At 41.0% G+C, this 16682-nt stretch overlaps 1 protein-coding gene across 1 annotated transcript in view; it reads right to left on the bottom strand.

Annotated features, from left to right (window-relative positions):
- The window catches only part of LOC137297137 (uncharacterized), a 30963-nt gene extending 17597 nt beyond the window's left edge, over positions 1-13366 (bottom strand). The window contains exon 1 of the mRNA XM_067829149.1: positions 13185-13366. Coding sequence (XP_067685250.1) covers positions 13185-13268 — 84 coding nt within the window. The 5' untranslated portion in view covers positions 13269-13366. The remainder of the gene's footprint in view (positions 1-13184) is intronic.
- Between the last annotated feature and the right edge of the window lie 3316 nt (positions 13367-16682).

The raw sequence follows: 16682 nt of genomic DNA, 5'->3' as shown, positions 1-16682 counted from the left end.
AATATACTAATGAACAATTAATTATAGCCTGCGATGTGGTTAAACCAAGCATAAGACAGGCCATGCTGGAACAATAGCTCTCGCTCTGCTGAGGCCCAGTTAGTATCCCAGGAATCATCTAGACGTTTTAACATGAGGTACGATCTTTTCCAATTTCGTCAGACAGGTTGTCTGAGCAACCGTAACCAATACGATATTACTCTAGCTTTATAATTTACATGCAGTGGATATCGTCCACACTCAGCTAAGATAGCTTTTGTGGGTGAGCTGTACCCAGTTCGTAAGACAAATTTGCAAAAAATTGAATGGACCTTTTCTATGTATTGTCGATACACTGTCCCTCCGATTTCTGGCCCATACAATAGGATAGGCTGATAGGTTGATTTTTCCATCAAATACTTCAAAAGCAATGTTTAGAAGTACTGATTTATAGGTACAGATATATTTCTTGATTGGATACAGTGCCCTTTCCGCTTGCTGTGATGAGACATTGCAAGCTTTAGAAAACATGTTTCTACACGACAAAGTTAATCCCAGATATTTATAGTAATTCAAGTCTCAAGGTTCAAGTCTCTCATTACCAATGTGCCACTTTTCATTTTTTGATACTTTGCCACCTTTTTTAAACACCACGAACTTGGTTTTATCGGTGTTTATAGAGAGTCCCCATTTCTTGCAATACATCTCTAAAATATCAATTTTCCTTTGTACATTTATGACACTGTCCCCAAATACTGTAACCTCGTCGGCAAACAGGAGAATGGAAAGTGCGTTAACAGCTTCGTCAGTAAATGCACCACTGAGGTCACTGTTCACGATATCTTTAACATGTTTCTCGATATACATTATCAAATTGTAAATGTCGTGTCACTTTGAAAATCCAATATCTTCTCCAGTATTCACAAAAATATGTGTAAATGTTTTGGGGAAAAGAAAATAAATCCTCAGTAGAAAGAAACAGTGCTATCTATGTCCGGACACTTGTAACTGCAGGTGCCGTCTCCGTGGTGCGCGGTGGAGCAGCAGTTGAGTGTGGGAGCTTGGAGCGCGACCCTGAGAGGAGCTGCCTCGGGTGCAGACCTTACTGGTAGTAGCAAATATTCAAATATGATGGTTTTAAATGATAACCAAAATAACGAGAATTTATCTTACTATCTTTGGTTATGTATAAGTTTTACCCTTTGACAAATGGTATCCCTGTGGCTTACATGTATATATTTCAGTGGTGATATATCAGTGTATCCTATAGAGAATTATTCTTATTTATACTAATACTAATAATGTATATTTTAGTGATATATCAATGTGTCCTTTTATTTATCCTTATACGCAATCTATTTTTGGGATTGTTTTCAGTGTAAAGTCAATTAAAAATTCATTTTAAACTTTCGTCTCTCTGTGGAGTATGAATGAGTAGATAGACCTGGAAAAAAAACATGTCTGACAAATCACGTTCTTTATGTCGGGGAGATCGATGACATGTTGTCATTGTGTTTTATGGCATGTCTAGCCACACAAGGGACGTCTTCTTGAAGCTCTGTTGAAGTGTCGATAAAAGCTTTGTTCTCTCCGCTTACAAGTACAATTCATATGAATAAAATTAGTAACAATCACAAGAATGACAGGTGATTGTAAATTTTGTTTTTAATAGTTGAGACATCCGCTCACAAAACACAGCTCAGTTCACCCTAAACGTTTAAAAGTAATTTATAGACGAGAGGTTACTCGACTGAAAATGTGAAGCCTGGACGCAGACAGCATGCAGTTTCAAAACATTCAAAACATTTATATTACAACTACAGAAACTCCACACACTAATAACTAAAAAGCAATCTACCACGCGTTTGTTGTAAATTTGTTTTAAAAAGTTAATTCAAGAAATTTAAGAAAATTTTTTTTTTTTTTTTTTTTTTTGGGGGGGGACGGGTTGGGGGGTGGGGAAGGAGGCACATTTGAAGGAAGATCATGTGGTTGCCAATATCGTTTCTCACCCATGTCCTTATCAGACCAATTACCCTTGCTCAAAATCACCGACGAGAAGTTGATATCCAAACAGACCCGTGAAGATCCGGGTTAGAATTGATCTTCAGTAATCAATGCTTGCCGTAAGAGGCGACTAACGGGATCTAATGGTCAGACTTGCTGACCATCAGATGAAAAAACGTAGATCGATGCTCATGCTGTTCATCACTGGACTGTTTGGCCCAGACTCAAGTATTTACAGACCATCGCCATATAGCAGAAATATTGCTGAGTGCGGAGTAAATCTCAACTCGCTCACTGATATCCAAATAACTTTCACCACATGGAAATCATTTCAAAATGTTGTTTAAAAACTAAAAAATATCCAGTTTAGATTAGTGTTACAAATTTTTGCAGGAACAAATAAATAGACAAAACATTAAACAAAGGAGGAATTTTAAAAACTTGCTGAACTGCATAAAATTCAGCTCATTTTCTTTTATCAGTTGCCATATTTGCTCGTGTACAGAGTAGTACGCCCTCGGTAAACGCACTTCCATCACGCTAGTAGAGAACCAGTTCATCTATCTGTTTGCGCAGCTAATGGGGGCGATATCATTATTTTTCTCCACGGGGGAGCATGTTTTCACGTTGGTATGTTCTACAAACAAGCTGGTTCCTTTTGGCCTAAGCATGTAATCATTATAGAGTTTACATTTTATGTATTTCTTTGCTGTGCAATGTGGCAACACGCGAGTATGGGTGTTTAAAATGACTTGTAATATTTTCATCCAATTTTTATGCTGCCATCTTTTTGTCTGATGCCTCATATGTATGACAAACATTCATACAGTTTTCAATATTCGTATCCATCCTCATATATAATGAAAACATGTTTCTGATCGACATGTGTGTTAAAATATCAACTGCAAACGGACCTGGCATTCACGGGCACATTGACAAGTGTGCTTGACTGAATGCAATCCAACAAGCAATTTCTGTAGTTTATATTCAAGTGATGTATCACTGAAAACGAATTATATCCAATTCATTCACTTCAATAATTAGATGTCTATTTGTATAAACCATAATGTTTACTTTTGTTACCATTCACGTTTTTGTTCATACATTTATCATTAACGACAACAAATCGTTCATATCTTTTCATTAATATAAACAAACGACGATAAATGATTTAGTATTTGCGCTTTTAGTTAAAGCAGATATCCATATGTACTTTTCAAAGCTAGCAACAATCAGATTTAGACTTGACAAATTGTTTTCATTTGTAGATGACATAATTCAACACATCAACAAATAATGCTATTCATGAACAACAAGAATATACACAAAGCAAGCAGTTACGTTCTGTGCACCAAATGCCCCGTTTTCTTCGAACAGTGATTAAGTTGGTTCAACGCCGCTTTTAGCAATCTTCCAGTGGTATCTCGGCGGAGGACACCGGAAACAATCTTCACACACTGTGCCAAAATGGAATAACGAAACCAAGTCTATACGAGCGAACGCTTCAACGACCTGGCTACCATATCATCCTTTCTCCGACCTTGACAGTCACGTGAAAACAATCTGGGCTTTACTTTGGGTTGCTTCTGTCACACCAATGTTGCACAGCGCATAACCCAAACGATGGAGAATGACTAAATCCTGTTGGCGTTAGCTCAATTTTATGTCACTTTGGCTGTATGTTACGTGAACAACGCGGACTGGTTTTCTTATCACTGGACAGGTTTCAGGGAATCCCCGATCTGAAGATCAACCTGACGAGGGTGGGATATTTGTTTTATCTTATGCTATCCTTCATTAAAGGCAAATATCCATTCAGTGATATGCCCAGGTCATTTGCGTCAATCTGTTTCACAAACACTGTGGTTTCACGTGTGGGGCATATCTCCAACAATTTTATATTCCAAAAGTGTATTTCATGTGGCCAAATATGAATAAAATATAAGTCCACCTCGAATGTCTTTATTGTACATTGTGTCTTGCACTAGTCTGTCATACAAACCTTGCATGAAATATACCTAAGAAAGCCCACGCAATCTGGCAAGTTTTAGATTTCCACAGCTTCTCGGGGCTCTTTTTCATTAAATTTTATTTTCACTAAAAACCTATAAAATATGTTCATTTCAGGGACATGTCGTTAGTCTAATCTCGCACATATAAAGTGTTCTGGTCACTTGAGATTTTTGTACTGTTTCCTGTATCCCCCTGTACAGTTATACTCTTGTACCGCTGCTACCGCGACTCTGAGAATAAACTGAACTTCAATAACATAATTATATAAAGCACCATACCAACACAATGCGGTCAGAAATATGTGACATTTGATAAACATTAACCTTAAGTCCCTGTCAGAATTCTGAACATACTTTTCAAAAATCATGTGAAGATATTGCAGCATATAATAGACTAAATGTGACAGACTTTTTCTCTTACATGATCCTAACAATAACAGACTAAATAATTAAAATACTCCATTTTCGAGTTTAACTTAACCCCACCCTCTGATCCTCAATCCCGCCTGGCTTGAAAGATCGATACAACAACCAGTTGACGGACTTCCTTGACACTTGAGGTGTTTGTTTGTTTTTGTTTATTGGCTTTTTTATCTATATGTTTAAAACACACCTAGGCAGGTTTTATTGTCATACACGTCGATGTGAATTTGGATATCTCCCGTCAGGGTATTCCGGGTCTGAGTATATGTTTAATATTTTTTTTAAAAAAATAATACTTTAACACAAAAATTATGGAGTCAGATTTGCAACGTTTACTCTCTGTGTATCTTACACTTAAACATGTGCGATTTATTATGTACCATGAACACTACAGATCCCTTACAACTCCAGGTAAGCAAGGTCTAAATGAGTCAGATACAAAATGGCCGCTTGATATTTTGATTTCTGAGGTTCAGGCCGCTGCCATACCGATGCGATTTACCTATCTACTATAACATCTGCTGCCTATTTCTGGTGTCACCAGCCTGGATATTGCTGGAATATTGCTAAAACTCATTAAACATAGTCAGTTAGTGAGTTTGGTTTTACGCCGCACTCAGCAATATTCTTGGCGGTCTGTAAATAATCGAGTCTGGAGCAGATAACAGCATGAGCATCTATAGCATAACTGGGGCCGATGACATGTGCCAACCAAGCCAGCCAGCCTGACCACCCGATCCTGTTAGTTGCCTCTGAGGACAAGCATGGGTTACTGAAGGCCAATTGCTTTAACCCGGGTCGTCACGGGTCTCATATATATATATATAGACCAAACCAAACCATTTCCGGCGACATTGTGTTAACAGCTCCTGACGAAAACAACTACAACGACTCTTAGGCTATACTCCTGGACAACAAAGTGGAAACTCACCATACATAAAGATAATTCAAATATTATGCACTGCAGACATATCTCTACCCCTAGATCAATTCACAGTTTCACTAGTGTCGATATGAATATTTGTCATTGCTCTGAATATAAATATCTAGGTGTGTGTGGCTGAGGGAGTTTCCATTTCAACCGATTAGTTTTCCGTTACAGAGCGTTTGTTTTGGTTTTAGGGCATTTTGTAGCAGTTTGGGAAGTTTATTTTCCTATTTTGGTGTGTGTGTGTGACGTTATAATAAACTATTACAACAATATCATGGCGGGGAACACTAGAAATGGGCATCACTCATTGTACACATTGCCCATGTCGGGAATCGAACCCAAGCCTTCGGTGTGAAGGCTACCCCGATGCCCCTGTATGTCGGGCATCACTGACTGAAAACACATTATCAAACAAAAATCATTAAGAACTTAAGTCGGTTCTTGATTCAGTTATCGTATGAAACTTCCCATCGAAATATACTTGATGTCTTAGGAGAGAGTGAGAGAGTTTGATTTTACGCCGCACTCAGCAGTATTCCAGCTACATGGCAGCGTTCTGTAAATAATGGAGTCTGGACCAGAGAATCCAGTGATCAACAACATGAGCATCGATCTGCGCAATTGGAACTGATGGCGTGTGTCACCCAAGTCAGCGAGTCTGACCACCCGATCCCGTTAGTCGCCTCTTACAACAAGCATAGTCGCCTTTTATAGCATTGGTTGCTGAAGGCCTATTCTATTCCGGATCATCACGGGTTGATGCCTTAGGAGCTGAAACCACGAGCATAGTGAGTGAGTGATCGTGTTTAGTTTTACTCCCATTTTTAACAATATTCAAGCAATATCACGACAGGCAAAACAAGAAATGGGCTTCACACATTGTGGGGGATCAAACCCGGTACTTGGGAGTGACGAATGAACGCTTTAACCACTGGGCTACCACACTGCTACAACGAGCATAGCAATAGCTACGTATTAAACGCCTAGTTAAAAACTAAACTAACTACATGATTCACGCGTGACTGGTTAAACCGTTCAACCACAACCCAATAACAACTTCACCCATTAATAATACAAACAATTTCTTATGGATAAGAATCAGCAAGAGAACAACTGACCCTAATGAGGGTTCAAACAGTTCGCATGTATACTTTTCCAATGTCGCAGTGTATTTCCAGTCTCAGTTGACTGATACAGAATAGGTCCACTATGTGACCCCAGTGGAAGATGAACACAATGTCAATATGTTAATTGTATAATAACTGATTTCGAATAGTACTATCGCACTGAACGTTCGACGCGATGTATACGTGATTATCCGGTGTCACGTCATTGATCTGTTGTTTGTACAGGATAGTTTCCCACAGTGTTGTGTGATGGGGTATTTCCAGTAATATTGACTGGGATCACAGCAAGTTTGAACCAGATACAGTATTCTAGTCTAATTTCTGTTGTACATTGCAAGTAGAGCGTGAAGTATTTGTTAAGCACTGAAGACGGGTTTTCCCATGACGCCATTTCTACCTGAGACATGCACATGTCGACACGATCGACCTATCTCATTGTGTGGATGTGCTGATTAGCAGATAAGTGTGTGACACGAATAATGCATGGCGGGTGTTACTGTAGAAGTCTCGGATTAAAACATGTACATGATATTATTTGTTTGTTTGTTTGCTTGCTTTAAGTCTGGAACTATTTGAGATGATATCTGTAATACATGACATCTAACGATACTTGAAGACTTGAAGATCAGACGTACAAATGACCAATGCGCATATGCCCAAACACGTCACACTGCAATTTCACTACTTCGTATACATACCCAAACGTGCGCCCAAAACACACTATAACATAACTATAGGGTACAAAGTTCTTTCCACATCTACTAGCCTCGCTTTGGCACTGATCGGAGCTCAGATTGAGCACTCAGTGACCGCTTTTTAACAGCCATATGAAGTGTGGGAGATAAGATCAAGAGGGTTTCACAATACGTATTGCAGTTTAGCAGTCAGATTAAAGTCTGCTTCATGGTTCACGCCCTTATAGGATCAGGTTTGAGTAGTTTGTTCTTTAACGCCGCACACAATATTGCAGCGTTAAATATTATCAATAATAACTGGGCCAGACAATCCAGTGATCAGCACTATAAGCATCTATCTACGCAAGTGGGATACGATGACAAGTTTCAACCAAGTCAGCAAATTTGACCATCCGACCACGTTAATCGCCTCTTACGACAAGCATGGGCCACTGAAGATCAGTTCTGATCCATATCTTCACGAGTATTATCTGGGGTCGTATTATAAAATAATCTCAGAAATTTCTTAAGAATACCTTTATGTCGCTAAGACAATTCTTAGCTAATAGTTCCACTTAAAAGTGTAGTTATAATCATGGTTCTAAGAGTAACTCTTAGCTAAGAGTTACACTTAAAAGTGTAGTTATAATGGCTCTGAGGGTAACTCTCAGCTAAGAGTTACACTTAAAAGTGTAGTTATAATGGCTCTGAGGGTAACTCTCAGCTAAGAGTTACACTTAAAAGTGTAGTTATAATAGCTCTGAGAGTAACTCCTAGGAAACTCTGAGCTGACTCTTAGAGCCGACATTGGTCGTAACCAGGAGAATACGGCTCATGGTCATTCCCTTGAATATGTAGAATGTCTTTAACTGCGGCTTTTAAGAGCAACATTTATAATTTAGTACAAATGTTCACGTGGCCTAGCACTACTGAAGCCAGTATTAAGGAGGTTTGAACTGTATCTGGTCTCCCAGGGCAACACGTGCTTTTCTGACACTGGCTGGGTCAGTTCAACCCTTGATAACCAATGTAAACTCGATATTGTCATCATGAGTAGACTGACGGTCTAAAGTACGAGGGCTGTCAACAGGTTTTGAGCCTAAGCCAAAAATATTCTTGACAAGCGCATAATGAAAATAACTAAATGATATTGTAGAATGGTTTTTGTCATTCACATAAACGTAACAGTGACAACCACTTGTCGCAAGTTTCCGGTCACGTGACATCTAATCACATGTATCTCTAGTGAAATGGCAGAAATGGATAAGAACGCAGGTGATTCATAAAGATTTTGGACCTCGAGGGCCACCAGGCGAAGCACACTGAGTAGCGATTGACAGTAGTAAGAGTATCCCATGGGACTTAGTACTTAATATATCAGAAATAATTAAGCTCAAAACGTTTTGATGGCCCCTCTTATGTATGTGCTCTTCGTGTTGCAAAGCGGGTTGGACACACGGGACAATCAAAGGGTTGAAGGCGCAAGGCAGGTTGCCTTTACAGTGTCGCGCTGTATTGAATATCGAATTGCATTTTATATTTTTAACAGCATTGAGAAAATGACCAGTCTTCTGACATGCGAACGAAGCGAGCAAAGGTCAACAACGTACTTTCCTCGCTTTGGTTCGAAAAATATTTTTCATGTCAAAATAAAATATCGCCACCATGAAAGGTATACATCCATTTCTTCACTGAGTTGTGCGCTCACATTTCCAACCCCATGTTGAATAATTACTCAAACGGATTTTTTATTCAACATTTTAACTAACTCGTGGTATATTAGACCCCATTTGCGCTACAGTTTGCCTGTGCAAGAACCTTTTAGTACAAGAGCTTCGGGTGACAGTTTCCGCTATAGGTTTACACCATCTGTGAAGTCGACTGTATACACTTCATTGCATGTTTTGTGAAAGGACATAGTAAATAGTGCTTGTATCGCATGCTACACGATTATATCAGACATGATATAACGGTGATATGAAGCCTTTATGCCCCTCCTACCTCGTTCACGCAGACTGCAGTATGCATGGCCAACATTTTCATAGTCTATGAACGACAGATTTTTTAAGCAAATTGGCGAATAAACATTGAAGTGCACTTCTGCTATATTTCTTCTGCACTGTTTACTGCTGGCTGTTTAACTAATAACTTACACAGAATGTTAAGACAACGTAAAATAGCACCAAATCACTTCAACATTGTGACGACGTGAAAATGATTTATCAGAACGTCACGTAAAATGACGCCATGGCAACGTGATCTTGTCAGCGGTAGATGTTGACTTTTCATTTGTTTGTTTGTATCTGCTTTAATTGTTACTTTTGGTATCTTGAGTTTGGTATAACGCCGCACTAAACCTTATGCCCGCATTAGTGCGATTTATGACTTGGATGCATAAGAAAAGCGAGAAGTGACGTGAGAAACACAGTCACAGAGATAGGTTCGAACACACGGTCACAGGTTTCTTTGTGAGGCGAATTACAGCATCCAAGAACACTTGCACATACATATGGATAAATAGACAAACATAAATACGGATACTTAGATTAAAACCTGATTCTGCATATATTTTGTAGCAGTTCATTGCAGGATTGCAACCCTGAAAAGACCAACTATACCTGGAAAACCACTCCGTGTCCAAAACATCAACAACACACGTAGCACGTTATGGCAAACTATTTGAAAAACGTCAGGTCAAAAGTCAAATCTGAGATGGTAGCAACCAATCTAGATATCAAATCAATCAAGAAAATCGGTAGATCATCAGTACAAAATTTGAAAGTACGCTGGCTTATTTCAGCCGCAGGCAACATGTCATTCAATCCAAAACGTCATATTGGCCGCTTCATCAGTTGACACATGAAATTCTTCATCAACCGCGGTGTAAGAAATAAAGTATGTACTTTACTCGACCACCGGGCTCTCGTAGGCATGGGTTCCTAGACAAGCTCGGTGATGTCTGTAGCTGACTGAGAGCAAAGTCGTCCAAATGGGAGAAAACACAGGTATTAAGTAGAACGTTGCACATGCCTGTGGGTTTAACCAAATACATAGCCAGCAATCAAAGTAGCAAGGCAGACTGATGCAAAGTCGTCTCGGTAACAGAGCTGACGGGATTGAGCCAACTCCAACAGTGAGTGAGTGAGTATGGTTTTACGCCGCTTTTAGCAACATTCGAGCGACATCACGACGGGGACATCAGAAATGGGTTTCAAACAATGTACTCATGTGGGGAATCGAACCCGTGTCTTCGTTCGAATGTTTAAACTATTAGGCTACCTCAGCGGCCCCCTTAGACTTATCTCAGCTACCCAGTATGAAAGGTATTCAGTTCTGGGTTGCGTATAAACCTTTGTGTCTACATGCATGGGTGACTAATGGGGTCAGGCATTGATCGTTGTTGTCCTCGACGACTAGGTACCCTGGCGACGCAAAAACATGTGCCTGCCAATAAAGTCATGGCCGACGATATTGTGTCTCCATTACAACCATGGATGGTATGTATGACCTGTCTGGCGGAGAAAACACCGTCGTTTGACTGTATGAATAAAACACTATAAGCGGGGAAGTAAGGCAAGGGAAAATGGTGTTTAACACAGCGTTCAAATGGATACAGGTGCGTCTGCGCGTCTGCGCGTCTGCGCGTACCAGTTTGGACTAGTACGAAGTTTATAATACTGACCCACCGACACGCCATGTCTACTTCACTCAGACACATAACACTGACTAAAAAAACGACCAGTCCTTTTTATATCCCACTGACACAGAGCGATAGGCATTGTAACAACAAGTAGCATATTTTAACATCTTTTGTTATGACACGAAAGTGAACAACAAAATCTGCCTTCCAGGCACGCAACTGCACCACATCGGAGATCGACAAGGTCGTTTGTTCCTTTGTTTTCAGCCGCACTCAATATTCAGACCAGGTAATCCGTGATTGAAATCATGAGCATCGATCTACACAGCTGAGCTGAGATGGCCTGCACCAACCAAATCCGTTGCCTCCATGATGCAATACACGAACGGTGTATGTATGCATGTATGTATTAATTACTGCTGCGACATATGCCATGCCATGTCATGCCATGCCATGCCATGTCATGTCGTGCCATGTCATCCCATGCTATCATATACTATGCTGCCGCAATTGCAAACGCCGGCCAAAAGTTTACGTCATACCGGCCGTTCAGTAAACTCTGTTACCTTTTCCTTAATGTTTTAGCAGTAGGGTGAATGTGTAACTCTGAGAGTAGCGTTGAATAACACTATAGGAAGAAACCCTTTCAGTTACGCCCCTAAAGCCAATATTTGAATCGGTCCTATTCAGGCTGGCTCCATAATGTACAGGTGCATACGGCATGTAAGCACGACGCTGAATACCTTAACTGTTATCTTTGTAGCAAATAAAGAAGTGGTGATATTTACACTTCCGTTTCACCCTGAACAGGTCTCTCTTCAAACACTACTCTAGACCTAACACCGTTTCAAAATGTAACGTTGGCTGTGTTAGTTTAGAACAGTCTGCCTCACTGTCCTCAAAGTGAGTGAGCGGCGTAAAAACTCACTCACTCTCATCGGTTCTCACGAGTGAGTGAATTTATTTTTTCTCGGCTTTTAGCAATATTCTAGCAATATCACGGCGGGTGATACCACAAATGTGCCAATGAAGGGAATCGAGCCTCTGACTTCGGTATGACAGGCGAACGCTTTAACCACTAACCCACCGTCCACACAGTCCTTGGACAAAACTGACCTTCTGACCATCCCTGGCTGTATTCATACAGCCCTTCATGCATCAAGTCTGGTTTTTCCTCAGGTTTAATGCTGAATGTTTTCCATATTTTCAGTTTAAAAGGAGATCTTTGTTCCTATTACGATTAGGTATTAAGAATAAAGCGTTAGGCTTGCCAGTGATGTCATTAGATTTGAACAGCTGTTACAAGTACAAGTTACAGTTGCTCTTGAGACCCGGTTTCCCAACATGGGTATAATATGTGAAATCCATTTCTAGTGTCACCTTCATTGCTGGAATAGTTAAGTGAGTTGTGTTTTACGCCGCCTTCAACAATATTCTAGCAACAACACGGCGGGGGACACCAGGAATGTGCTTCACACATTGTGCCCATGTGGGGAATCGAACCCGGTCTTCGACGTGATGAGGGAACGCTTTAACCAGTACGCTACCCTACCGTCCTGACAACCGATGCAAATCCAGGCAAGTAAGGCTTTGAGAATGAAATGTGTCACAGCATCAAGACACTTGACAACACATACAGACGTACATCTTAGGTTAAGGTGAATGACGAACTAGATCACGAACTGTCGCGTTGTCAAATGTTCATAAACGGTTCGTTTAAAACTGCAGAAGTACAAATATGTGGCATTTGTTTAATTGTTTGTTTGGTATATCAGAGCAGTTTAATAGGTGAGAAGTGAGAATGCCACATAACCTGACATTGCCAGTGAATACACGAATAACCTTGTTAATATGGACGGAATTCGTCTCGGACTAAGGATGGGAGCGGGTGTTAGTGTAAATATACGAGAACTGAAACGTTGTTGTGTTTGTTATAAACAGAGAGGGCTTGTATCCTACTACTATTACTACTACTACTACGACGACGACGACGACGTAGACCACTACTATCACTACTTGCTGCTGCTACTACTGTTACTCCTACTGCTGTGACGACGACTTCAGCTACTACTACTACTATGATTATTGTTGCTATACTGTCGATGTGATGTTACATGCTCACTCACTCACTCACTCACTATTACTAATATTATTATTACTACCACTAAACATTACTTACTGCTACAACTATGAATACTGCCACTATTTCCTTTTACCACTTCTGAGTCTGTTGAAGATAAGGTTATTCCGTTAACCACCTCGGACTTGCAGACACAGGACAGAAACTAGTTCACACAACACGACATTCCTATAGCTTAAGATAAGCTCATACGCAGCGATATTATTCATGATGCCTTAACACACCTCAAGTGCCATAGCATGTCAACTTACCTCACAATCCAACTCACAGCGTAATCCGAGAATCGGGGATAGAGCCAGGAGGTAGCACACGAGGGGTGAATGGAGGATCTTCATTGCTCACATTACTCTGGTTCACGTGCACCTCAACCACGGCCACACACCCTTGTGCCGTACGTCCTACCCTCAGTGCGCCACTGAGATTACTGACGACACTTCGTGTAACTTCAGACAGTGTTTATAAATATAGCCTATTGATTCGACTCACGGTATATAATACGGCGAACCTATGCCTTATTTGGCAACACCCTGAATAGCGGGTTGGGTCGAAGTACCGCTATGTTAATAGATTAACATGCCTTCTTATCTGCTGTGCCGTTACGTGTAGACGGTGGTGGGGTCCAAAAACTAGGTCATTTTTGTTGTCTTGTATCCGAACATGGTAGATACACGGGTGTATGGGGAAGATCAAAAGTGGCTTTAGGGTAACACAACAACGCATGGTATAAGTTAATGACTTCTTTATTATGCGTAAGACGATGTTTTGAGCTAATTCTGCCCCTTCTTCAGGTGAATATAATCTACAAACAAAGAGGCCGGTGAGCTGGATGTACAGAGATCACAGGGATTAAGCGGTATGTTCATGTAATAAATTGGTAAGTACAGAGTGTTTGCGCAACGAAAAGGATATACGTTGATTAGAAGCCACTTATGAAAATAGAGATAGGAAGACACGCGTCAAGCAAGTACAATGACTGGGAGCAGCATGGTTAAACATTTACAGTGAACATGAAGCTTATAAAAAGTGTCCCCTACGCACCAAGCACTGGCCAGGAAAACGCTCTGATCCCTGTTAATTTCAGGTCTCGTCCGGTGGATTCAGATGGCGTCCATCAGTTTGCTTTTTTGCCAGTTGGTGATGTTGACAGCGAAATTGGCAATTCTTCACTGATGTTTGTGGTCTTTCATACGACTGCACATAGATCTGTCTGCTTCACGTATGTAGGTGGGGTGGTCTCGCTGCATCCTTTACCACTGGCTTTTAATGAAGATTTTAGGGTTATGCCTGGCGAGAACGTGATGTCAGTGCTGGCAGGTTTGCTAAGTGATAACTGAAGGATCCAACATATGGGATTTCAATACGGATTAGGGATAGTTCAGGCTTAGTTTTAGGTTTATCTGTTTGTTCTAAGGTGGTCTTGGTGAACGTCTTTGAGGGACATTTAGAAGATGGTGTGATGAATAACAAGGGGAACTCTATGGATATACAACTTCTTCAAGCGACGGTTTGGTTGTAGCTTCTGACATCTTTAAACAGCAAGTGATATCAAGTGATAACTAGGTGAACTTATTCTTGCTGAAGCTTGGAGCGGCTGCAGGCGTTTCAGGACGTTTTACCAGCGTTTAAATGACGGCTCTTCTCATCTGGCGATGATGGTTGGAGTGATGAGGGATAGATGGGTTGGCTTAGGTTACGCGGAAGTGATAAGCTGGTTGTCGGACTTCTGGATGATGACGTCTAGGAAAGGGAGTTGATGATGTGTCTCGGTTTCCATAGTCAGCTGCATACTCTGGTGGTTTTATGCTGAGGTGGTCGAGCAGGGGTCGTGGTTCATGTTCAGGATAGCGAGTGTGTCATCAACCTACCGGTACCAGCATAAGGGTTTGATGGAGGGGTGAGTAGGTGAGGTGGAGGTAGCAGCTTCTTCAAAGCTAGTCATGCGGATCTCCGTTATAGGAGGAGACAGAGGAGAACCCTTGGCTAATCCATGTATCTGCTGGTTTGCCAACGGAAATACGAATTCTCAAAATATTATGTGCACGTTGATGATGCTGACTACAGCTAATTAACTGATGCAAGTTTCTAACCTGTTGCACAGAATGTCCAAGGCCTCGTCAAGAGGAATGTTTGAAATAAGATCATATCTACACTTGAGTTTACAAATGAGGAAAAGTCACTAATGAAGGAGCGTCCTTCTTTGCCTATTGGCCCTCACAATATGGACAAGAACTGGGCAATATTATAATACACGGAACCACGAGAACAAACTAGTATCCTAATTTTACGGATATTTGTGGATTTTGATGGCGGCGCGTTGCTGAGAGTTTATGGGGCTCAGTTTGTTGTAGGTGACGTCGTTGATCTCGTTGTTGCTATGGTGGCACTTCGGGTGTTTCCATCCAAGTTTGGCCGTAGGATGCTTGTGAAGCATTTTATAGGTGTTACTATCGCCAAGGGTGTTGTTGACTAACCTTACGAACACTGACCATCATCACCGCCTGCTGCCCTTTGCCGGTTGGGGAAGGAGAGCAGAATTCGGATGCCGTATGTAGTCAACATTGCTTTTAAGTGCAAGCTTTTGATGTCCACTTTTCATGCTGGAGATGAAGTCATCTGGTGTAGCTAGTTTGGGTGTTGGAATGAGTTTGAATCAGGGACGTCTGTGCTACACTCAACGTCTTTCTGCTCAGGTCCACCACGTTTCTACCAGTGTAATTGTCCAATGTTACATTTGGATTTTGAGAAGATGGGGCAACTAGCTTGACGTTTCATACCCCTTCATACTTGAAGTGGAATGAGCCGGAATGCTGTCGGAATGAAAATGTCTGGAGATTCCTGGAATTCTAAAACTGAATTCTAAAACTTCTTACTGCATTCCGCATGCATTTAAACTATTCGGGTCAATTCCTGTGACATGCCCGAATGTTTTGAACATGCTCAAAACCTTCGAGGTACATTCGAAGTGGAAAAATTATCGAACGGCATTTGAGGTGCACTCTAAGTATTCTTACTTCATTCTAAATATTGTTACGGCATTCTTACTGTATTCTTAGTATCCGGAATATATTCGGGAGTGAATAGAAACGACAAGCCACTTCCAATCCTGCCAGGATGTCTCGAATGCCCCTCGAAAGAGTCGGAATGTATCTCGATTGCTGCTAGACCTCAGGTAGAATATTCTCCAAATGTATCGGAATATTTCGATTGAAGCTGGAATGCAGCTCAAATGTACCCCAAATACACCCCGAATACAGTCAGAACGTCCCGGATGCTCTTCAGATGAACCCTAGCGTCATCAGAACACCGCCGAATCGCATAAAAACGTGGTCACCTGTCACTGACACGTGAGATAGTTATGGGGAATCGCATTCTCACAAAACTTGAAGAAATTGTAATTCTGACATTCTCTCCGGAATGCGGCTCGAACTTGGGAAACATTTTTCTAGCTGATTCTCCTTGATTCCTGTCAATTCGAAACAAGTGTAAAGGGGCCTTTAGAGATCTGGCGTTTCTTCAAATATTCAGCGCTATGACTCCTGATTTTCCGAGTCTCAACTGTCAAATATTCAACACTTTGGTACGCGAGCTTCTGTGACAGGACCATCTTAACTATTTGACAGTTGTTTAAACTGTCGGAAGATAAAACAAATGCACAGTTGTTGTTGTTTTTTTCCATTCAAATCCTTAAGCTCTACGAGTAACACATTCGAACCTACTGCGATATTCTTTGGCAGATACGGTGAGGCCAC

Source organism: Haliotis asinina, chromosome 9, assembly GCF_037392515.1.
Source record: "Haliotis asinina isolate JCU_RB_2024 chromosome 9, JCU_Hal_asi_v2, whole genome shotgun sequence".
NCBI classification, from domain to species: Eukaryota; Metazoa; Mollusca; class Gastropoda; order Lepetellida; family Haliotidae; genus Haliotis; species Haliotis asinina.
The sequence above is the reverse complement of the archived record's forward strand: the minus strand, read 5'-3'. Positions and strand labels throughout refer to the sequence as shown.